Here is a 25,000-nt window from a genome sequence, read left to right as displayed (position 1 = left end):
GATAACTCAGCAGGTACATCTAGGCTCCACCAATCCCCTCCATCCCTTGCTCACAAGTACTGTGAGGTTGCAGGCACTGCAAGAAACTATCAAGCTTGAGCAGGACTCGAATCCCAGTCCGGTAGATCGCGAGACAGAAACGGTTTCAATAAGCCACAAGTTATTTCTTTGCGTGTATATTGTCATTCAACTTCTATACTGTTCATCTTTCTAGTTGAGCTTTGAAGAGTCTTTTAGGAGATAAATCATCCCAGGGAGAGGTGTCGCTCACTGTCAAAAGTTTGCCAAAGTCTCTCTCTCTCTCTCTCTCTCTCTCTCTCTCTCTCTCTCTCGATACTTTTACATAAATTCTCAGAAACTATTACTGAAAACTTTCAACAACCAATAAATGAAATATTACACTGAAATTATTTGTATTTCTTTATAAGTATTATTAGTATTTTTAGCCTCAACACTTTTTTAACTAACTTGTTATATTATATTTCCTATGAAAATCATATAAAGCTCACCTCAACTAAGATAAGAAAAATGATTCCGTGTATTATCGCTCTTCTTCTAATTTAACCTTCACAAGTAATGAATTTTCTCTGTTCTTTCCCCTCTTGCCTGTTAGTTGTTCGCCCTTTATGATGTCGTCATTAACGCAAAAGCACCATGAATGACACTAACTGCACTAGGTGTAAATACCATAAGATCGCTTTGTATTTAACTTTTATCATTAACTTGCCATTTCCTCTAACATTCATCCTTCATCCATATGTTATTTTCAATTGCTACACTTTTATCACTAAATGATCACATTATCAAACTAGAAATCTAAAAAGAAAAAATACATATTTTTCTCCCCAAAAGTTTTACGATCAACATTTAGGAATACAAGACCTTTGTATCACATTCCCATTCCAACTTGCTACCTACGGCCTGCCAACGCAAGAGCCCGTGTACATAGAGTAAAGCAAAGAGGAAACTGAAGACTTTCTTGTGTTCTAAGTACTTCGATGGTGTCGATTTGACATTAACGAGCAATGTGCGGTGTGAAATGTTGAATGTTTTCGAACGAACATGATAAAATGACTGTGGAGCTCCTGTAGAGAGTACGGTTCCCTTGCTGTATAGGACTAGAAAAGCAGCCCTTAAAGTAACTAACTAACTAACTTACAACATGATGCTGTTGAAAACCCTATAAAACACTGTCTTAACCTTATGATATACTAGTAAACTTCTCAGGTTTGAAGGATATTATAACAATGCGTATGTGATTTATTGATAACTTCACTAGAGATTTGTGAATAAATAAGGTCATGTTCCTTTCTTAGCCTCTTGGGAGAAAGACTTGAAAACATGAGATTTTGGCAAGAATTCTCAGAACCAGAAACGTATTCTTAATAAACTAGGAATATCCCTTACAAGGGGAATCATATATTTCCCCTATATAACAAAGAGCAAGTGTGGCCACATATGTGTGTGCACGCATATATATATATATATATATATATATATATATATATATATATATATATATATATATATATATAACTACTCGATCTTTCCCAGTTTCTCGAGTAGGGGGGTATGGGGTACCTCAAGAGGTACACTCGGAAACCACAACTGCCGTGTTGTAGTTACGAAAGGGGGCGGGGTGGAAAAGGTTGAATCTGTGTGTGTCTGTATGTGCATATCTTGCAAATATTTAGCCGTCATTTTTGATTTGTCGCGTGTACAGTATATGATTTGAAATAACAATCTGATCTGGTCAAAGTGTGTTAACATTACACCTATTATATATGAAAGAATCTCAAGCGGAAAAAAGTATCTATTTCAGCATATATCGGCCGTTCGTAGACAAACAAAATCAGATAAGTAAACTAAGATTATACAAGACATTAAAGATCTTAATTAATTGTCTTGAGTAATTCAATCTTTTCATTCCTTTATCAACATTTTTGTATTAGAGCATTTTGTCCTGATCTAATAAAAATATTTGTTTGTTGTAAATTTTATTTTGTGGTAGAACATTGGAAACGTCCTTGTCTGGTGAACTGCTAGACTGGGGTTCCAGACACCCTCAAGCTTGAGAATATCTTGTAGTGTCTACAACCTCACACTATCTTTATGACCTAAGAAAGGGGGTTCGAGGAGCCTCTAAGTTTATGTACTAGGTCATCAGCCCTGGTCCTAGCTTGGGTGGAGAGGGGGTTTGAGTGCTGATCATATGGATATATGATTAGTCTTTAGACTAGGCCATTGTCCTGCTACTATTGTCAATGTCCTTGCCTTTGTCATTCATGAGCGACCATTACAGATGATACATGACCCTAGACTAGCAGCAATACACACCCATTTGCCTTTGAACTTCAATTTTTTCTTCGTATTACCGAAAGATACCAACCATAGGTACAGACAATATTCCTGGTTAAGCTAAGCGAATTCCATTACAGATTATCAAAGAGATCAGTGATATGAAGAGCCGGATATTGAAGTTTGTAATCTGAGCAATAGACAAACGCTTCAGGAAACTGATCTTGGCTCTGAGCATAAAGAGACTGAAATACTAATATCTATACCATTTAAAGAATAGCAAAGTCAATAAATATTCAAAGAAAATAATTATCCACATACTATACCTACCTACCTACCAACTCTCTCTCTCTCTCTCTCTCTCTCTCTCTCTCTCTCTCTCTCTCTCTCTCTCCTCTCTCTCTCTCTCTCCTGATGTTAGATTCAACTGCCTCCTTAAAATTATGGCAAAATAAGTAAATGCCAGGAAGAAATAATTCTTCAAAAGACAAAATCTATAGTAAATGAATTCAATAGAGTTTAAATTGTTATAGATAACCTACTAGACAAAAAATTCATGCTCATAAATTATGATGGTTTTCAAATAACATTTTTACGGTTTTAAAGCATCATTTTTACCTACTGGAGTACTTAGAGAGAGAGAGAGAGAGAGAGAGAGAGAGAGAGAGAGAGAGAGAGAGAGAGAGAGAGAGAGAGAGAGAGAGAGAGAGAGAGAGAATACATGAACATAAACACAGCACACGAGCGAGCACTTATGTACAAACACATCCACACACACCGAAGGAAAGCTGGAATATTAGCTCAAAACTTCCTGGTTTTGAGTCCTGTCACACGACGCTCCTCCGGGGCCTTTCCATAATATGAGACTTTTCTTTAGATACTGAAACTCTCAATCCCTGGGAGACACTCAAGTATCCCTATATTTTTTGATAGATCAAACGTTCAGATAAACAAATTACACAACGTAAGGTCATGGTACAAAAAAAGAGCGGCTAACGCCTATTGATACTAGCAATCTTCAAAGCAAATTATTGCACTTGAGTATGCGGGGGATGTAAAGGAAAAAAAATCGTTACAAATGCACAGAGACTATCCAATCAACAAACTCCTTTCCATGGGACTTGAATGTTGAGGAATAGGGTTTCAATTAAAATTTAAGTCTATTTCAGCTCTAGATATTGGATAAGTACCATCTTGAAAATTATATAAGATACGCCAAGCCAGTATATATTTTATATAAATTAACAAAATATACATATAAGTATATACATTATGTATGTATACTATATATGTATATATGCAACAACAAATGCAGTAATTTCTAGTCCACTACCTGCCGGACAAAACTCAGACATGTCCTCATTCATATATACTCGTGTTTGTTTAAGCAATCGAACCGTATATGCAATTTTGACGAACTTTTGATTGATTTTTGTATGGTTATCTCCTGCAATGGCTGAGCCAACCATCAAGTTAAATCTAATAGCTTTAGGATGTATAAAGAAAAAATCGATAAATCGAGTTACTGTTATATGAAAAGCGAAAACAAGATGATGAAATTTCTTCTTTTCAAACATATCCAAAACCAACGTCCTTTTCCTCTTTCATTATATTTTCACATTTCCTCGTTGCGCAAAATGAGAACTTTCGTTTGAAGTGAGCTCCGTATAAAGAGAAATATGCATATCCCCTTAATTGGATCTTGATATCCCAATCAACATTTTTCTAAGTGAAGTTTATTCGCGCATCGTTTCCTTGTTATCCGTAAAATCCAAAATATTTCAAGATAGTTGATAGTATTCGGTTGCAACTGTTAAGTCTTGAGGGAATGTCAACGATCGAAAATTCAAGACAAACCGCAATGCGACCTTCCTTTTTCTCGACCAGTTTTGTAGTTTGTTTCTCTTATTTTCTTTTCAATATTGATAGCAAAAATTTACAAAATCCCACACCACAATTTAAAAATATATGCTGTCATTAGAGGGATTTAATGAAATCATTCACTTGATAATTTTGTCGTCATATCAAATATTGAAACACGTACCTTATTTATATGATTTTACTACAGGCTATTAAATAAAAACAATTTAGATTATGAATAATGTATAATCATATATACCTGATTTTTGGTACTCATGATATACTGCGTATCAGACGTATTTAAAAAAAAAAAACAATCTACATATGGCTTGGAAATTTAAATTCATAAAATTCATATATCTTTCTATATAATATATATATATAATATATATATATATATATATATATATTATATATATAAATATATATATATAAACATTATATAATATATATATATATTATATATAATATATAAATATATATACACACATATATAAATATATATATATAATATATATATATATATATATATATATATATATATATATATATATATATATATATATATATACATATATACACACACACACTGGATGTTTTGTTGCTAATGAAACCATCTCATCTCGAGTTGCTTGTGTGTTCTTTACGGTAACGTCAAATCTATTTCCTATCTACTATAAATCATAACCACCATAATATAAAGATCCATTCCATTTCAGCTCCGGTTACAGTATGAACAATCATAAATAAAATTCTAATGCATTATTGCATTACGAATAGAATATAAAATATGCCTCTACCTCCTCCGTAAACCGAATCTATAAGGAAATAGACATAACATCGTCACTTTATTTATTAAACTGAATGGATTAAAAGTAGATACAGGCTTCTAGTTTGCGCCTTTTTCTCCAGTGGAAGAGACAGGAACCGGTTATCATTGTTAAAAAATTCAAAAGAATTCTATTCAGTGTCTTCTGGTCATATTTACATAAGCTAACGTGCCTTCCCTTAAACCTCGATAAGCACTGTAAGGGAAAAGGGAATCTTATAAACACTCAGAATTAAAATATTGTCCATAAAGATGAAAAAAACCAGGAACACATAAATGTATTTTTAGGTTAACCTAAGTCGAAAAATTGAAAGAAAAAATAAATGCAAAAGCAATCAGTGACAATATACTCGCAGAGTATAATCAAGAAACAAAAACATCACAATCATTTTCAACAACTTTGCCTTCTTATTAAAGGATCTCTTTATAGTAGCCGCATGAGAAAGCGATTTCCCCTTTTGAAAACAGTCAACACGCATTTTACTTAAAATCCATAATCAAAAACTCTGGAATCATATAGTGTAATAAGAGAGAGAGAGAGAGAGAGAGAGAGAGAGAGAGAGAGAGAGAGAGAGAGAGAGAGAGAGAGAGAGAGAGAGAGAATTTTGGTGGACCAAGTTCCCCTTAGTTCATCTCTTTTTACGATAGTTCATCCATTCAGACAACTCTACTGAAACTAGGCTCGTCCTATTTGCTGGATGTCATCCTTTTCCCTCCAAAGAAAACCTGGCTGCTGCTTTCCTATGGGTGATATTTGTCCCATTTCATTCAAATATCATTAATCCAATTCTTTCCCATTAATACTAAATTTTTAATTTTTTTCATGTAATTTAATTTTCCAAATTTCTATAATATGCCGTCCTTTAAGAGGCAAGTCTTTTGTTATTTTCGAGGATATGCCCCAATCTCATTCATTTATTCTGATCAGGCCATTATCGAACAAATAAAGGTACCGAACTGTTTCACAATTTCAATAACTATTCAAATTCCATTCCTAATTCAATTGAAGTAGACACTTTCTGAGTGGGTATACCTTAACATGGTGAAAGAGTTTTGTGTATCACCATAATCAGCAAATGTGAATTACTCAGGGCCACCCACACTAGCTGTGAGCTATCAAACAAAAGTCTCCCACAATCACCAATCCACAGTTATATCCTGGTGATGAAAATCAGCCAAACTCCAGACATGAATAAGGACATGCTTGTAGCCTTCGTCCTACACTGGAATAGAACCTGTTGCATTTGTTGTTGTTATTGTAAATAAAAAGAATCTGGTTTTCAAAACATTCAACTCCATAGAGTAGTTTATATATATATATATATATATATATATATACTGTATATATATATATATATATATATATATATATATATATATATATACAGTATATATATATATATATATATATATATATATATATATATATATATATATATATAAGCAAAGTATGGAGATTTCATGATATTCTTTGGCGTGGATTACTTTATCATGTCATCATCAACACACTTACAATAACTAAAGCCCTCAAAATTAACTGACATTTACTTTTAAAAATATCAGCAACAGATTCTCATAAGACAACGATCGGATAAACCCGATTCCATTTCGCAATGGCTGACTGAAATAATATGGTCACATTTCTTCGACTTCCATTGCAATATTTTATCAAAGGCTTCACAATTTTCAATTTCTTGGAAACCTTGGAACGGACATCAGTAAATAACCAAACGAGAAAGAATTAACGGAAGTATAATGCCCACTTCCATTTCGAGTGGAAACTCTAAAATTTAAGAACAAAATGGACAAGGGAAATCAGTTTCAGCTGAAAAATGACTGACAGTGAGGGGTAGTTTGATTGTAGGATACACGTAAGCTATATCCAACTCTGTGTTTTGTCTTGAACGAGAAAATGCTTAGTTCTTGTGACAACAGTGGAAGCAATAGTACAGGATGTTCAAAAAGTCTCTCCGCAGTAAGCATTCGAGGCTCATTACTCTCTTAGCGTTGTCATAACACGCTAAGGTCGGTTATCGTTCAAATACTGATGGTAGACAGACTTTTTGAAAACCCTGTATATGACTGTACATGAAAATCTTTCAGAACCCACTGATGATAAGGCAGACTTGTGAAGATGAAAATCTTGGGATTACTAACAATAGGTGTGTTTCGAATTGCAGTTGTAAAGACATATTGAAATAATTTAATTTTCAAGCCATGCATCTCTCTCTCTCTCTCTCTCTCTCTCTCTCTCTCTCTCTCTCTCTACGGTAACTTCTAGTCCCCATATTTACTTAAATGAAAAAAACAACTTTTCAGGTAACATCCACAGCAATATAAAATTCCACACGAGTCCTAATCAATTTATAAGGAAGTTGCTGCCCATTTTATTATTATTATTATTATTATTATTATTATTATTATCATTATTATTATTATTATTATTATTTGCTAAGCTACAACACTAGTTGGAAAGCAGAATGCTATAAGCCCAGGGGATCCAACAGGGAAAATAGCTCAGTGAGGAAGAGAAACGAAGAAAAATATAATATTTTAGGAAGAGAAACAACATTAAAATAAAAATCTCATATATAAACTATAAAAACTTTAACAAAACAAGAGTAAGAGAATTAAGATACAATAATGTGCCGTCTGCACACTCAATCAAAAGAACTCTAACCAAAGAGAGTGGAAGACCATGGTACAGAGGCTATGGCACTACCAAAGATTAGAGAATAATGGTTTGATTTTGGAGTGTCCTTCTCCTAGAAGAGCTGCTTACCATAGCTAAAGAGTCTCTTCTACCCTTAGAAAGAGGAAAGTGGCCACTGAACAATTAAAGCACAGTAAGAAGAATTGTTTGGTAATCTCAGTGTTGTCAGGTGTATGAGACAGAGGAGAATATGTTATGAATAGGCCAGACAATTCGGTGTGTGTGTGTGTGTGCGTGTGCGTGCGTGGAGGCAAAAGGAAAATGAACCGTTACCAGAGAGAAGGATCCAATGTACTACTGTCTGGCCAGTCAAAAGACCCCATAACTCTCTAGCGGTAGTATCTCCATGGGTGGCTGGTGCCCAGGCCAACCTACTACCTATAAGGCGAAAATACAGTTGGAAACGATTAATATTTGGCATTTATTTCTACGCCGTAGGTTAAATTTCATCTCGCTAGTTAAGAAAGAAAGAAAACAAAAAGGCTTGACCTGTACTACAGAGAGAGGGAAATATTCCACATATAACTGGACATGATTTGATAAGACAAATTCAACAGAAGACTGGACCTAATTTGACAAATGGGGAAAAAATACACAAAATAACTGCAACACGATTTGACCTAAGGAAAATTTTACACACAAAACTGGAACCAATTTGACAAAGAAAAGAAATAAATATACAAAACTAGCTTTGACAAAGTAAAACAGAAAAAAAACTGGACCAGTTTTTAAAAAGAATAGAAAAAAGGAAGTTGTGCATTAAATTGCTTATAATTTGACCTAAAATTAGCTAAATAAAATATGAAGTCTAGATACCAACTTGGAAAATTCCTCTTATTTTGACTAACTCGAACACCAATGATTTCTTGTTCAGCGAATCAAAAAGACGAATACTATATGTATTACATAAATAAAAGCAATGTATACTTATACACACTATAAAGTAAACATCAATTTTCTATGTGCCTATATTGTATAAACCCTTAGTAGGACTTAATTTTCTTAGGCTACAGTAAGTCGAAGTTCAGATTCAGTCGTAAGTCAACGAGTACCGTTATAGAAAAATAAATTAAATTACTATTGCCCATCTCTAATTGCCATCGCCAGAATAGAGTATTTTGTGAAGGGTGTGTATTAACAAAAAAAAAAAAAAAAAAAAAAAAAAAACTACTACTACTACTACTACTACACCGCTTTTGACTAAACATGTCAGTAAAGTTGGGTATGACCCAAGGATAATTCTGGAACATTTTGGATAAAGCTATATCAGAGTACAAATACGCGGCAGAATAAGACTGGCTTGGCGAAGACATGCTCTCTACTGAGTGCCCCTCTAGTTTTATCTGAAGTCATCGATTCCATTGGCTTTTTCGTCTAATTAAATGAAATATTGAGGTATCAAATATGGATTCTACATCATGGCTAAAAAAATTCTATTTAGAATCCAAATTATTTCGTTTACTAACTTCGATATTAAAACATTTTAAAATCTATTTTCATTCTCAAGCCTTGACACCGTTTCCGATTTCTTGATCTTCCTCTTAGTTGTTTAAAGGTCGCTAATGAATGGCAGAGGCCATATATATATGTGTATATGTATATATATATATATATGTATATATATATACATATATATACATGTGTATATATACATGTATATATATATGTGTATATATATATATGTATGTATATATATGTATACATATATATGTATATATAAGTATGTATATATATATACATATATATATATATATATATATATATATATATATATATATATATATATATATATATATATATATATGTATATATATATGTATATATATATACATATATATATATATATATATATATATATATATATATATATATACATATATATATATATATATATATATATGTATATATATGCATATATATATATATATATATATATATATATATATATATATATATATATATTGACAATTGACTAAACGACATCTAAAGACTACTTTATCAATAAATCTGAGTTGAATGATTCATCATAATTCAGTTAAATGTTTTATCATAAATCAATAAATAGAGTTAAATGTTTTATCATAAAACAGTAAATTTGAGTAAATTTTTTTATCATAAATTAATAATTCTGAGTTAAATGTTTTATCATAAATCAGTATATTAAGTTAAATGTTTTATTATAAATCAATAAATCTGACCTGAATATTTTTATCATAAATCAATAAATCTGAGTCAGATGTTTTATTCTAAATCAGTAAATCTGAGTTAAATGTTTTATCATAAACCAATAAATCTGAGTCAAATGTTTTATCCTAAATCAGTAAATCTGAGTTAAATGTTTTATCATAAACCAATAAATCTGAGTCAAATGTTTTATCCTAAATCAGTAAATCTGAGTTAAATGTTTTATCATAAATCAATAAATCTGAGTTAAATGTTTGATCATAAATTGCTCATTGCATGAAATTTTTTTTCGATACTACTTACTACATATCAGACATTGTTCAACATGAACATGTTGATATGGAAGGAACAAAAAATGCTTTAAGGTTTTCTAACTAATCCTCCATGGATTGAAATAACGAAAGAAAATGACAATCAGTTTAAATGTAATCACTATTAACACCAGAGAAATCTTAGGATACCACTTAAGCAACAATCATTCGAGATTTCCCCAAGAAAAATAACTACTACATCTGGACCACTTCATACATTATTCAAGATCGCGTTAATGGTAAACTTTATTCTTAAAATCTGTTGCATTCACCAACGGTCAAACAAGTTAAAGCTGATCAAAAGCCAAAGAAACGATTCCTATGTTGGGGAAATTGAACATCCCTACACCTTCAATGAATAATCAAGAATGTCACATGATCTAAATCATGGACTCAATTGACTGTTTAATTTGCAGACGTTCAAATTAGTATTTAAGTATGCTCATCTTTATCCTACATCTAGACTTCCTTTTTCTATTCAAGTTTGTAGTGGCCAATTAGAAACGCCATTGCATGGTAATCTGTCGGACTGAGGTTCGAGTCCAGCGAAAGCTCGATAGTTTCTTGCAGTCTGCAACCTCATCATTCTTGTGAGCTAAGCATAGGGGATTTGGAGGAGCCTATAAGTCTACCTATTGAGTCATCGGCAGCCACTGCCTGGCCCTCCTTGATCCTAGCTTGGGTGGAGGGTGGGGACTTGGGTGCTGATCATATGTACAGTATATATGATCAGTCTCTAAGGCATTGTTCTGCTAGAATGGGCATTGTCACTGTCCCTTCCCTCTGCCATTCATGAGTAGCCTTTAAATAAAAAAAAAAATAAAAAGACGGATTTACTTTTTCCTCACCCCTCCCCTTTTAAGAAAGACAAAGCTTGTACAAACTCAACAAAAGTTTGACTCAAACTTTGTCCACCCAAAGAAAAAAGTTAAGAATTGGACTAGCGCTACACTGAATTCTATTACTAATAATAACAAAATCAATCGGAAGTCAATTCTAAGCTAATGATTAATGCTTTTGAATTATTTATTGGGATTTAATGTTTTAGAGGGATAACATTCACATCAAATTGGTCCACAATACATTTACGATTTCATATTTCAATACAACAGATTCATCAAAGGTCAATACATGAAAATGGGAAAACTTGGTCTGTAGACTTGAGTAAATTATTATCAATATTCATTGGCGGAAGTTTGAAATCTCTGATTTCTCTTTCATTATTATTATTATTATTATTATTATTATTATTATTATTATTATTATTATTATTATTATTACTGAAGAACGGATATTCGAAACAACCGACTCGCATCTTTTGACTGTTCTTGGGCTGCCCAAAGAATTTGTGTGTAAATGGGACACGCAAATTATAGTGAGCCAAAGTTAAAGAAGTCGCATAAGTGGGGGGGGGGGGACATGGACGGAGACGAACTAATAGTTTAAAGTAAAGTGCACTGTAGATGGAACCTAAGGTAGGTAGCGGAGAGCTTTTAGAACTGCCTACGGAAAATTTAGGAAGACGCACTGTTGCCAGGGTCCACCTCTAGGTACGTCATGCATGTGTATGATAAAAGAAGGAAAAGATGATTGTTTCATCTTTTGGTGATGCTGGTTCGAGAATATGTTACGATTGGGCAAAGACAAGTGGGTATTTCAAATCATCTCCCCTATATTGTAATGCGCAAGTGTCTGACTATAGGCGCCTGCCTGCTACCCCCCCCTTCTCTCTCTCTCTCTCTCTCTCTCTCTCTCTCTCTCTCTCTCTCTCTCCTCTCTCTCTCTCTCTCTCTCTATATATATATATATATATAATTATATATATACACATATATATAGATATACTATATACACACACACACATATATATATATATATATACATATATATATATACATATATATATATATATGTATATATATATATATATATATATATATATATATATATATATATATATTGTATATATAATTAAGGTTTTCTCGCAAGAAAGAGAGAGAGAGAGAGAGAGAGAGAGAGAGAGAGAGAGAGAGAGAGAGAGAGAGAGAGAGAGGAGAGAGAGAGAGAGAGAGAGAGAGAGAGCGTAATGCAAACTCTTTAACGTGAGTGGGGATGTTTATTACCAAAACACCTAAAGAGAAAAATAACCTTCATTAACATGTTTTGACCTAAAAAAAAATGAGTTAAAAAAATCCTCAATAACAAAATGTAAAAAAAAGAGAATATCTTCAAGGAAATTGAAAAGGAACGACCGGCAAATCAAATCAAAATCGTGTCTCGTTAATCGCGAAAGAAAATGTATCAGATGATAGAGGAATCCATGACCCTTCCCCCCCCCACCCCTCTCAAGACGACAGTCTCTGGGAGTAGCCTAATTCAATTACAAATGGGAAGAACTTGGAATGCCTAAGTTCTAAATTCCATCACGAGGAGTGACAATCTAATTTAATGGGACTTTCGAAGACATTGGTCAAAAGCAATACGATGTTTGGTGTTTCTGGTGAGAAGAACTGAAGTCAATAGCATCATAAGTGTGAGAGATCACAATAACGAACGAGAGAGAGAGAGAGAGAGAGAGAGAGAGAGAGAGAGAGAGAGAAGAAGAGAGAGAGAGAGAGAAAATATGTGCGTCGAAAGAATGCAATTCTTCCCTGAAGACTTTCTGAAAAATACCTCAGGAGCTTCATGAACTGCATTCTCTTATGAAGACTTCTTCGTCATTTTTTTTCTTAAAACTAAGCCTGATACAGCAACTCTATATCGTTGGCCTGGCGGGGCTCTCCCCTTCCCAGTGGAAGGGGAGGGCTCCCCAGCTCCCAGTGGCCCTGGGAAGAACTTGGAATGCCTAAGTTCTAAATTCCATCACGAGGAGTGACAATCTAATTTAATGGGACTTTCGAAGACATTGGTCAAAAGCAATACGATGTTTGGTGTTTCTGGTGAGAAGAACTGAAGTCAATAGCATCATAAGTGTGAGAGATCACAATAACGAAAGAGAGAGAGAGAGAGAGAGAGAGAGAGAGAGAGAGAGAGAGAGAGAGAGAGAGACCGAGAGAGAAAATATGCGCGTCGAAAGAATGCAATTCTTCTCTGAAGACTTTCTGAAAAATACCTCAGGAGCTTCATGAACTGCATTCTCTTATGAAGACTTCTTCGTCATTTTTTTTTTCTTAAAACTAAGCCTGATACAGCAACTCTATATCGTTGGCCTGGCGGGGCTCTCCCCTTCCCAGTGGAAGGGGAGGGCTCCCCAGCTCCCAGTGGCCCTGGGCGGCTGCCCAGGCTCCCTCTGGCGTTGGCCAGCTGCCCCAGGCGGCCGCTGGCGCTGGCCGGCTGCCCCAGACGGCCGCTGGCGCTGGCCGGCTGCCCCAGGCGGCCGCTGGTGCTGGCCGGCTGCCCCAGGCGGCCGCTGGGGCTGGCCGGCTGCCCCAGGCGGCCGCTGGCGCTTGCCGGCTGCCCCAGGCGGCCGCTGGGGCCGGCCGGTTGCCCCAGACGGCCGCTGGCGCTGGCCGGCTGCCCCAGGCGGCCGCTGGGGCTGGCCGGCTGCCCCAGGCGGCCGCTGGCGCTGGCCGGCTGCCCCAGGCGGCCGCTGGGGCTGGACGGCTGCCCCAGGCGGCCGCTGGAGCTGGCCGGCTGCCCCAGGCGGCCGCTGGCGCTGTCCGGATGCCCCAGGCGGCCGCTGGTGCGGGCCGGCTGCCCCAGGCGGCCGCTGGCGCTGGCCGGCTGCCCCAGGCGGCCGCTGGCGCTGGCCGGATGCCCCAGGCGGCCGCTGGCGCTGGCCGGCTGCCCCTGGCGCTGGCCGGCTGCCCTAGGCGGACGCTGGCGCTGGGCGGTTGCCCCGGCTGCCGCTGGCCGGATCCCCCGTCTGCCGCTGGCCAGCTGCCACCGCTGTCGCTGGCCGGCTGCCCCCGCTGCCCGTCTAGCACCGCTGCCGCAAGCCGCCTGCCCCCGCTGCCTGTCCAGCACCGCTGCCGCAAGCCGGCTGCCAATGATAGGCAGCCTCCGCTGCCGCTGGGCAGTCACCATGGCTGCTGTTGGCCGGTTGACCCCGCGACCACGGGCTGGCTGACCATCCCAGGTACCAATGACTGGCTGGCCGGCTGCCGCTGGGAGACTGCCCCGGCTGCCGCTGGAACAACGATCCCGACTGCCGCTGGCCGTCTCTCCCGGCTGCCGCTGGCCGGCGCTCCCGGCTGCCGCTGGCCGGCGCTCCCGGCTGCCGCTGGCCGGCGCTCCCGGCTGCCGCTGGCCGGCACTCCCGGTTGCCGCTGGCTGGCGGCCTCGGCTGCCGCTGGCCGGCGGCCTCGGCTGCCTCGGGCCGGCTGCCCAGGTTGCCGCTGGCCGTCAGCCCTGGCTGCCGCTGGCCGCCGGCCCCGAGTGCCTCTGCCCAGCAGCCCTGGCTCTTGCTGGCCGGCTGCCCAGGCTGCCGCTGCCTGGATGACGGCTGCCGCTGCATGGCTATCCCTGGCCGGCTGCTGCTGGACGCCGGCCTCGACTGCCTCTGGCCGGCTGCACCGGCTCCTGCTGGTTTGGCTGCCTCGGCTGCCGCTGCACGGCTATCCCTGGCCGGCTGCCACTACTCGGCTGCCACAGCTGCCGCGGCCCGGCTGACGCTGCCCGGTTGCCGCGGCTCGGCTATCACTGCCTGGCTGCCACACCCCGGCTATCGCTGGCCAGGTACCAATGACTGGCTGGCCGGCTGCCGCTGGGAGACTGCCCCGGCTGCCGCTGGAACAACGATCCCGACTGCCGCTGGAACAACGATCCCGACTGCCGCTGGAACAACGATCCCGACTGCCGCTGGCCGTCTCTCCCGGCTGCCGCTGGCCGTCTCTCCCGGCTGCCGCTGGCCGGCGCTCCCGGCTGCCGCTGGGCGGCGCTCCCGGATGCCGCTGGGCGGCGCTCCCGGATGCCGCTGGCCGGCGCTCCCGGCTGCCGCTGGCCGGCGCTCCCGGCTGCCGCTGGCCGGCGGCCTCGGCTGCCTCGGGCCGGCTGCCCAGGTTGCCGCTGGCCGTCAGCCCTGGCTGCCGCTGGCCGCCGGCCCCGAGTGCCTCTGCCCAGCAGCCCTGGCTCTTGCTGGCCGGCTGCCCAGGCTGCCGCTGCCTGGATGACGGCTGCCGCTGCATGGCTATCCCTGGCCGGCTGCTGCTGGACGCCGGCCTCGACTGCCTCTGGCCGGCTGCACCGGCTCCTGCTGGTTTGGCTGCCTCGGCTGCCGCTGCACGGCTATCCCTGGCCGGCTGCCACTACTCGGCTGCCACAGCTGCCGCGGCCCGGCTGACGCTGCCCGGTTGCCGCGGCTCGGCTATCACTGCCTGGCTGCCACACCCCGGCTATCGCTGGCCAGGTACCAATGACTGGCTGGCCGGCTGCCGCTGGGAGACTGCCCCGGCTGCCGCTGGGAGACTGCCCCGGCTGCCGCTGGAACAACGATCCCGACTGCCGCTGGAACAACGATCCCGACTGCCGCTGGAACAACGATCCAGACTGCCGCTGGCCGTCTCTCCCGGCTGCCGCTGGCCGTCTCTCCCGGCTGCCGCTGGCCGTCTCTCCCGGCTGCCGCTGGCCGGCGCTCCCGGCTGCCGCTGGGCGGCGCTCCCGGATGCCGCTGGCCGGCGCTCCCGGCTGCCGCTGGCCGGCGCTCCCGGCTGCCGCTGGCTGGCGGCCTCGGCTGCCGCTGGCCGGCGGCCCCGGCTGCCTCGGGCCGGCTGCCCAGGTTGCCGCTGGCCGTCAGCCCTGGCTGCCGCTGGCCGCCGGCCCCGAGTGCCTCTGCCCAGCAGCCCTGGCTCTTGCTGGCCGGCTGCCCAGGCTGCTGCTGCCTGGATGACGGCTGCCGCTGCACGGCTATCCCTGGCCAGCTGCTGCTGGACGCCGGCCCCGACTGCCTCTGGCCGGCTGCACCGGCTCCTGCTGGTTTGGCTGCCTCGGCTGCCGCTGCACGGCTATCCCTGGCCGGCTGCCACTACTCGGCTGCCACAGCTGCCGCGGCCCGGCTGACGCTGCCCGGTTGCCGCGGCTCGGCTATCACTGCCTGGCTGCCACACCCCGGCTATCGCTGGCCGGCAGCCGCTGACCTACTATCGCTGGCCGGCTGCCCATGGTCGGCTGCCTCGGGTACCCCTGGCTGGCTGCCCTGGGTGCTGCTGGCCCGGTGCGACTGGCCGGCTGCCCTGGCCGGGTGCCCTGGCTTCCGCTGGCCGGGTGCCACTGCTTCCACGGCTGCTGCTGGCCGGCTGCCCTGGGTGCCCCTGGTTGGGTACCCCGGCTGCCGTTGCCTGGCCGCCCCGACTGCCGCTGGCTGGATGGTGATGGCCAGCTGCCCCGGCTGCCCCGCCTGGCGCTTGGATGGATAATATCGAAGAGATTTTTGTCATTGAGAGAGAGAGAGAGAGAGAGAGAGAGAGAGAGAGAGAGAAATGAGTGGAATTTATCTCCGCGTAAAAGAATTAAGAGATTCTTTTGCTTTTTCCTCCTATTTCACATTCTATCGTAAAACTATTTAAAAATGAAAGAAATTTAATGATAGTCAAATATTGGGAAAATGTGGCCCTGTTCAGTTTTTTCTTCTTGAATTATTGTGTTGATTTTCATGGGGGTACAAAAGCTGCTGCTTTACATGTCGCACAACAATAACAACAACAACAACCCCATCCCCAACAAAAACAACAACAACAAGAACCCCAACAAAAACAACAACAACAAGAACCCCAACAAAAACATCAACTACAAAAAACAACAACATCTACAAAAGATAACAACAACCCAACTCCAACAAAAGCAACAGCAACAACAACAACCCAAAAAAAAACAACAACCTCAGCAAAAATAACACCAACAACAATCCCAACAACAACAAAAAGCATCGTCATAAGGAATAATTGGTTGGTTGGCTTAGAATGAGCTGACCTTGCCTCAGCACGGGCTCTTGCCTAAAGAGTTTAAGTGAGATGATAAGAGCCTTGGTGTGGAACTATGGACTCTTCCAAACTAACATCTATTGGTTTTTATTCTCATAGCTCAAATAGCTTTAATCATAATAATAATTGTGATAACTATTCTAATAATTAGAAATATTCGTACTAGAATTACAAAAGTACCGCTGGCAACATATCATTCAGTCAGTTGACTCTTTTTATCTATTTATTTTTCATGTAAATATGAAAAATAAATAAAGCTTACATAATAGAATACACAAATACATTGGATTCACTTATTTATACCGCACCAAGTCTTGCCTTCGCTTGAACAGCTGTTCAAGCCCCCACCTCGACCCTTGAATTTAAGCTGGTTGCTGGGGAGGTTACTGCTGTGGTTTGGCATCTAGGGACTAGCCAACTGACGTTCTGACAAAATTGGAGTCGAAACCCGACACCTTTAAAGTCATCTGGTTAATCATTTTTTTAAATGACATGAGACTTAATTTTACAAATGAATCAATATTCATTTGCTTCTTTATCTTCCAATTAATTTACATATTTATCAATATTTTTGCTTTTGTCCTAAGTTATTCTTACAAGGAGTAATCCTAAAAATGGGCCTGAAAAACAAAAATTCAAAATTAAATCTTAGCACAGGAGAAAGCTAAGACACTTCTCGAGAGATGGAAGGATATAAGCGACAGGGAGAACCTAAGAAGGAAGAGAGTTCCAAAGCTAAGAAGTAAAGGGGCATAAGCAGTTAATGAGTAGAGGATTTTTAGGATTATTTCCCACAAAGTACCTGTGGGTATTGTGGGAAATATGGAGATTGCTGGCAACGTCGTTAGCCATCCCAAGACATTCTCCTTAAAGGTTTAAAGGTCACTCATGAACGGCAGAGGCAAGGGACAGTGACATTGACCTAGCAATCAGGACAATGCCCTAGAGACTGACCATATATACATATGATCAGCGCCCAAGTCTCCTCTCCACCCAAGCTAGGACCAGGGAGGGCCAGGCACTGGCTGCTGATGACTCAGCAGATAGACCTATATGTTCCCCCAAACCCTTCAAACTTAGCTCACAAGGATGGTAAGGTTACAGACACTAATGGCACTAACGAGTCAGGCAAACACCAGACAGAGACGTTACCAATCAGGCCACAACAACCCTAGAGAACTAATTGTTCAAAACCTATTGATTCATCGAGATCAACCATTGGCGTAGCAGTCTTCGATGTCGGACGATCACAGACTAACGTCAATGGGAAGAGCAAAGCTTTGTACGAGAGGATTCCCTCAGAGTCTTATCCTCGGGCGGTCCTCTCTTATCTCAAAGACATTATGGAATGCCGATAGTCTTTGAAGAGGAGAAGTAATTCCAAAGTTTTGGAATAAAGGTTGAAGGAATGTAGACGCCGTTTCAATTTGCTTTCGTCTGATTGAATTAAGGCCTAAGGCTTTCTCCCTTGCAGAAAAGTTATATAATTTGATTAAACTTAATCAATATAGTCGTAGCTCTGCTGCACTCGGTTTAATTAATAGGTTGTTCAAGAATTTAAAAGGACCGAAGACTTGGAGACGTTCAAGGAAAAAAGCTAGTTAGAACGTAACTGTGACACCAAGGGCTAGGTCTAATAAAATTTCATAAAAAAAAGTGGACAAATAAAGTGAGTTTTGCAAATGAACTGATATGAGAGCCGGTAGTAGGGCCTCCAAAAATATATAGATAGATAGACAGATAGATAAACGATGAAACAGATAAGATAGATAAATTCAAATCTTTTAACATTTTTATATTACGTTTGCTTCCTTATGATAAGGGTTCTCTTGCTTGAGGGTACACTCGGGCACTATCTTATTTCTCTTCCTCATGTTATTTTGAAATTTATTTTAATGTTTGTATTGCTCTTAAACTTCTCTTTTAGGTCATTTCCCTATTTCCTTTCCTCTCTGAGCTATTTTCCCTGTTGGAGCCCTTGGGCTATTATCATCCTGCTTTTCCAACTGTAGTAGTAGTAGTAGTAATAATAATAATAAAAAGTCATTGATATCATTTTCCTTTGGGCACAAAGAGTATTTTACAGCATTTGATACAGATTCAAAGAGTAGCTCTCTTCCACCTAAAGTCAACATGAATATATTATTTACTTAGGCCTTATGGGTTGCCTATTGGAAACGTCCCTGCCTCGTCATCTGCTAGACTAGGGTTCGAGACCCGCTCAAGCTCGATAGCTTCTTGTAATGTCTGTAACTTCACCATCCTTGTGATTAAGGACGTGGGATTTGGGGAGCATATAAGGCTACCTGCCGAGTCACCAGCAGCCATTGCCTGTCCGTCCCTGGCCCTAGCTTATATTTTTCTTTTCCATAGGGAATGGTTTTGGTTTTATGTACTGTGATTTTTTGTCAACTGTTATTATACCATGTCTCTAATTACAGAATCCAGGGCGGAGAGTGAGACTGAGACATGTAACGCCTCCCCTGTGATCTAAGAGTAGCAAAGTTGTCGCTTGGGCCAGCCTGAAGATTAAAATCCTAAGTTGAGTACCTTTTTTTGAATGATTTGTTTTACTCAAAGGAAGTCTTCGGATTTCAGTTGCTAATGTGTAACCTTTGGATATTTTGGGTTTTAGTTCTTGTTGCCTAAAGTTGTCAAGATATGCATTGTTCTCAGAATTACTTGCCATAATTTATTGCTTTATACCTAGGTAACCTTTTTCAGTAATTTGTTTACTCTTATTTACTCGTATGTATTGGTTTTCAGTGTTATTTACTGCCATTTTTGTTCTTTTTCTTTTTTTGAGTATATAATCTTTGAGTATATAATACTTTTGAGTTTGTTTTTGGTTTCATTTAATCACATTATATATCTTGTGTTTATGTGGTTATACTTCTTATTTTACTCATAATTAAAAGCACAACTACTCTAGTGAAATATGTGAACTTGCTTTCTTCAGACTTTGTAGTTTGTTGCTGTTTGAGTTTTTTTTTCTTTTTTTTGGGGGGTTGGGGTTTGGATTTAAAGTAAATTTTGATGGGACTGTTTTTTTAGTTTGCCACAGTTCCAGGGGCAACTGTAACTTGGTAGAGGGGGGGGGGGAGGATTTGTCACGTAGACCCCGCTTGAAACCCGGCCTGCTGGTTCGCCCGGGAATGCATGCTGTCTCAGCTTCCACTGGCGACAGGATTCTGTCTCCGTGTCGATCTGCAGACAGAGGGTTTTTTTCTGTCACCTCATTGTTCTTACAGATTGCTTGGGAGAGCAACAGCCAGGAGACGAAGGCCTTCCGGATAAGCATCTGGTTAGAGACAAAACGCACTACTACCTCGATACACCTAGGTCGACACGTGGCATCTCCCCATGGACGCCACGTGCCACGACCGGCGGTGTGCCACGCCTGGTAGTCAGTCGGGTTAGAGCCGCTGTCAAGTAAAAGGGCTCGTAATTACTGCGTTGCTCAAGACCACCACCAGAACTTTTTGAGAAATTATACTTGGTTTTTTGAAGTAGACAGATGAAGTGTGAGTAATAATAATATGATTTTATGTAACTGTACTTTAGTCTCCTCGCTGCTTGTTCGCCCAAAAATAGCATTGTGATGTTTAAAGATGTAGAAGAGCACTTCATTAATATTGTGAAAAGAAAGACGCTTTGATGAATTTTCAATTAACTTGGAAGTGCTCAAGAAACTATGTAACTTTTTACTTAAATACAATAAGTTGAATCACAGCCTAAACTTTATCCAATCCCCCTTTCTGAAAATTTATTTTGTTTGAATTGTCTGTAACTTGAAAATATATACATAATTTGTACATAAAAAGAATGAAGCTAAAGCTTTTAACAAATATATTTTGAAAAAATTTTCAAGTGTTGAATAGTTTTAAACATACTATATATATATATATATATATATATATATATATATATATATATATATATATATATATATATAAATGTCATTATTATATGTATTTTTGTATATATTTGTTTATTTATATATGTATATATATAAGTCTCTCTTTTTAGCTTATATGTGAAATGTCTATTTTAATGTTGGTACTGTTCTTAAACTATTTTTTATCAATTGTTCATTACTTCTGTTGTAGTTTATTTATTTCTTCATTTCCTTTCCTCCTTGAGACATTTTTCCCTGTTGGAAACCTTAGGCTTATAACATCCTGCTTTTCCAATTAGGATTTTAGCTTAGCTAATAATAATAATAATAATACTCTGATGAGCTGGGAGTGAGAGAGGTAGAAGGATTTCACCGACATTGACCTTGAAGCAAACTCGAATCCTTGAGGGGATTAGCTAAGGAGGGCCAATGATGCCTAATATCTGATAAGCTGCCTCCAAGGGTTATATAATTCAGTCATTAGTTGCCCAAAAGACAACTACCATTCAGTCATCATTAATACATTTGGGCTAAATTCCGAAATTGTGGTTCCTAAAAGACAATCTGAAGATCATTACTTCAGTGGAGGTCGTTTTTATAAGCAAAAAAAATGTCTTGGATAAAATAAATATTGTATAGAAACGATTTTTTCCAACTGTAACAGAATCAGTTTTGCAACTTATACCACTCCTTAACACCTATTATTATTATTATTATTATTATTATTATTATGATTATTATTATTATTATTATTATTATTATTATTATTATTATTATTTTTATTATTGTTATTATTATTATTATTATTATTGCTATTATTATTATTATTATTATTATTATTATTATTATTCTCATTATTATTATTATTATTACTAAATTAGTTAGGCTACAACCTTAGTTGGAAAAGCAGGATGCTGATGCTATAAGCCCAAGGGCTAGAACAGGGAAAAATAGCCCAGTTCGGAAAGGAAATAAGAAATTAAATAAACTACAAGAGAAGTAATTGATACCTAGGTGAAATGCTATAAGCTGAAGGGCTACAACGGGGAAAATAGCCCAGTAAGGAAAGGAAACAGGGAAATAAACAAACCATAAGATTAGTAATGGACAATTAAAATAAAATATTTTAAGAACAGTAATAACATTAAAACAAATGTTTCATGTATAAACATGTACAGTTGGGCACAGAAATTTCTGGTACATCTCGCTCTGAGGAAGTGCACCTTGTTACACCCTCACTGAGTGGAGATTCCCTGTGTGTAACGCCCCCCCCCCCCAACCCCAATCACTGATGCCATTTCTCCCTCCGCTATTTATTTGGTTACTCTCCTCACAGTGTGGTTGTGAAAAGGTGTGCTTCCTCACAGCGAGGTGTATCAGAAATTCCTGCTTCCATCTGTACTTAAAACTCTGTCAAGAGCTCAAGGAAGCAACTCCCTTCAAGAGACCTTCTGTCAGGGATTATTCGAGACCTGCCATTAAGCCCTATTCCCAAATGACTGTTCATTGAGAACTTCAAAAACAACATTGATTAGCTCATGGTCAGCCTCATACAAGTGCTTGAAAGATCTTCTCTTCGGAATTCAGATTTCCGATATGTCCCAGGTGGAGTTGACATCCCTTTGTTATATCCTTATCCTAAAGCAGCTAAGATTATCAAAGAAATTATATTTAATATGATGAAACATTTAACAAATAAAGAAAGATTAGGGAACCCGAACCGTCCAAAATGACGCCTGATTATTCATTCAGCTTCAAGCCTTCCCACACCCTCCTCCTTTCCCGACTACAACCCGCTGGTTCAAGAATGTGTGTGGTTTCCGAGTGTACCTCTTGAGGTAAGGTTTTTGTGAGAAAAATTTCCCCGGATTGGAAGACGATCAATCTGAACGTGTTGGCTATTTCCCGTTGACTATTTGCGTTTATGAGGGACAAAATTATGGCTTCACTTCTTGTTCATTATCGTACAGATTATGAAGCAGAAAAGCTTGTGCTGGCAGACATGTCAGTAATGAAATGATGAAGAAGCACTGAAAGTTATAAGAATTGAAATTAAATTACTACAGAACTTGAAAATATAACTCACAAAATTCTTCAATATATAATTTATATATATATATATATATATATATATATATATATATATATATATATATATTCTAGACAAAGAATAACGAAAAGTTATAAATCAAAATAGGTTACAACATAACATGAAAATAAAAATATGAAATTTAGAAAAAAATGACATACTGTATAACCACGTTAGTTGTTATCTTATTTGAAGCCGGTTATTAAACTAAGCAGTCTTGTAGCTGTGCAAATCGTACAGCTGGCAGTTATACGTCATCAAGCGTTTAACACGTACAGTTAGAATCAAAAGAAGGCCGACACTCGGGGGAAATCTTTTGTTAGATGTCTCTAGTATTCCCATGACAAAACAGACAAGGTGTTGCTCTTCTTACTACTACTACGAAATGGGCGGAGCCTTCTCCAACCTTGGCGAATCAAAGACAGTAAAGGGCTGTCTTCGTTAGCAAGAGCATACAAAAGTTACAACTCGAGTTGCCATATTTAAATTCTTTATCATCATTTGACGTCTCAACTATCCACTGCAAATACAAAACACATACACACATACATACATACATACATATATATATATATATATATATATATATATATATATATATATATATATATTACAGATGTAATCTTCCTTAGCACGAAGATAACTTAATAAATGTTAGTCTACATAAGGAATATTGAAAGATGTCTACATGCAGAAATGCTCTACAGTTTCGTCCGCCAATGGACCTCTTCTTGGACTGTTTATCATGCAAAATAAACGCTCCAAGAAGAGCTCCATTGGCGGACGAAACTGTAGTGCATTTCTGCATATGGACATGTATCAATTTTCCTTATGTAAACTACCATATATATATATATATATATATATATATATATATATATATATATATATATATATATATATATATATATGTGCAGAAGAACCACAGGGAAAATGAAAATACGGAATATACACTTGAGTCCTGACTAGTTTCGTGATACTTCCTCAGAGGACTGATTTATTGAGAGAGGTTTCTTACAATTTATAGGGAAAGCAAAAGTACGAACATACATATAAAGATTTAGAGAACAATGACACTCCCTTACCCGCTACCAGGGCTTGACTCAGGTGGGAGTCCGCAAGCTCGTTAGACACCTGCTAAAAAGGGTCATTTCTAGTGGCGGGTATATTCTTGTTTTCTTCTTATTTTACTTTCAGTACAGTTATTTATATGTCAATGCGGTAGCCTTATCTATATAAATACATAAGCAAAACATACACAAACATACAAATATATATACATATATATATATATATATATATATATATATACATATATACATACACATACATACATATACATACACATATATACACATATACATATATATATACATATACATACATATACACATATACATATATATACATACATACAGATACAAATACATATACATATACATAAATACATACACATACACATACATATACATACACATACATATATACATATATATACACATACATATATACATATATACATATATACACATACATACATATGCATATATACATTTATATGTATACAACATTAATATCATAAGCATATAATCATGTATATATCAATACTTATATCTAGCATAACACTATATAATGCCAATATACTTATGCATACTATATAAAATAATTGTTTCCTTTAATGAATGGTAGCTTAGGTCTAAATATTAATTTCACACCGACGTTAATTATTCACAATACATTCAATTCTACATTAAGTGGTTAATGTTTTTTTATATAGCTTACAAATCTCTTTACATATAAAGGCGTCGAGTTTATACATTCCATGACCAATATTCAAGTTGTTTTCAAAGGTTTCTTTTATGAAACTGGACTCTATGATGTTTCTTTCTACTAAGTTATTT

General features: G+C 39.3%; 1 protein-coding gene across 1 annotated transcript; it reads right to left on the bottom strand.

Moving 5' to 3' along the window:
* Window positions 1-14,114: 14,114 nt before the first annotated feature.
* LOC137631197 (uncharacterized) lies at window positions 14,115-14,651 on the bottom strand. Its single transcript, XM_068362935.1, has one exon. The coding sequence runs from the start codon at window positions 14,649-14,651 to the stop codon at window positions 14,115-14,117; it is 537 nt and encodes a 178-aa protein (XP_068219036.1).
* Between the last annotated feature and the right edge of the window lie 10,349 nt (window positions 14,652-25,000).

This window comes from Palaemon carinicauda, chromosome 3, assembly GCF_036898095.1.
Source record: "Palaemon carinicauda isolate YSFRI2023 chromosome 3, ASM3689809v2, whole genome shotgun sequence".
NCBI lineage: Eukaryota > Metazoa > Arthropoda > Malacostraca > Decapoda > Palaemonidae > Palaemon > Palaemon carinicauda.
The sequence above is the reverse complement of the archived record's forward strand: the minus strand, read 5'-3'. Positions and strand labels throughout refer to the sequence as shown.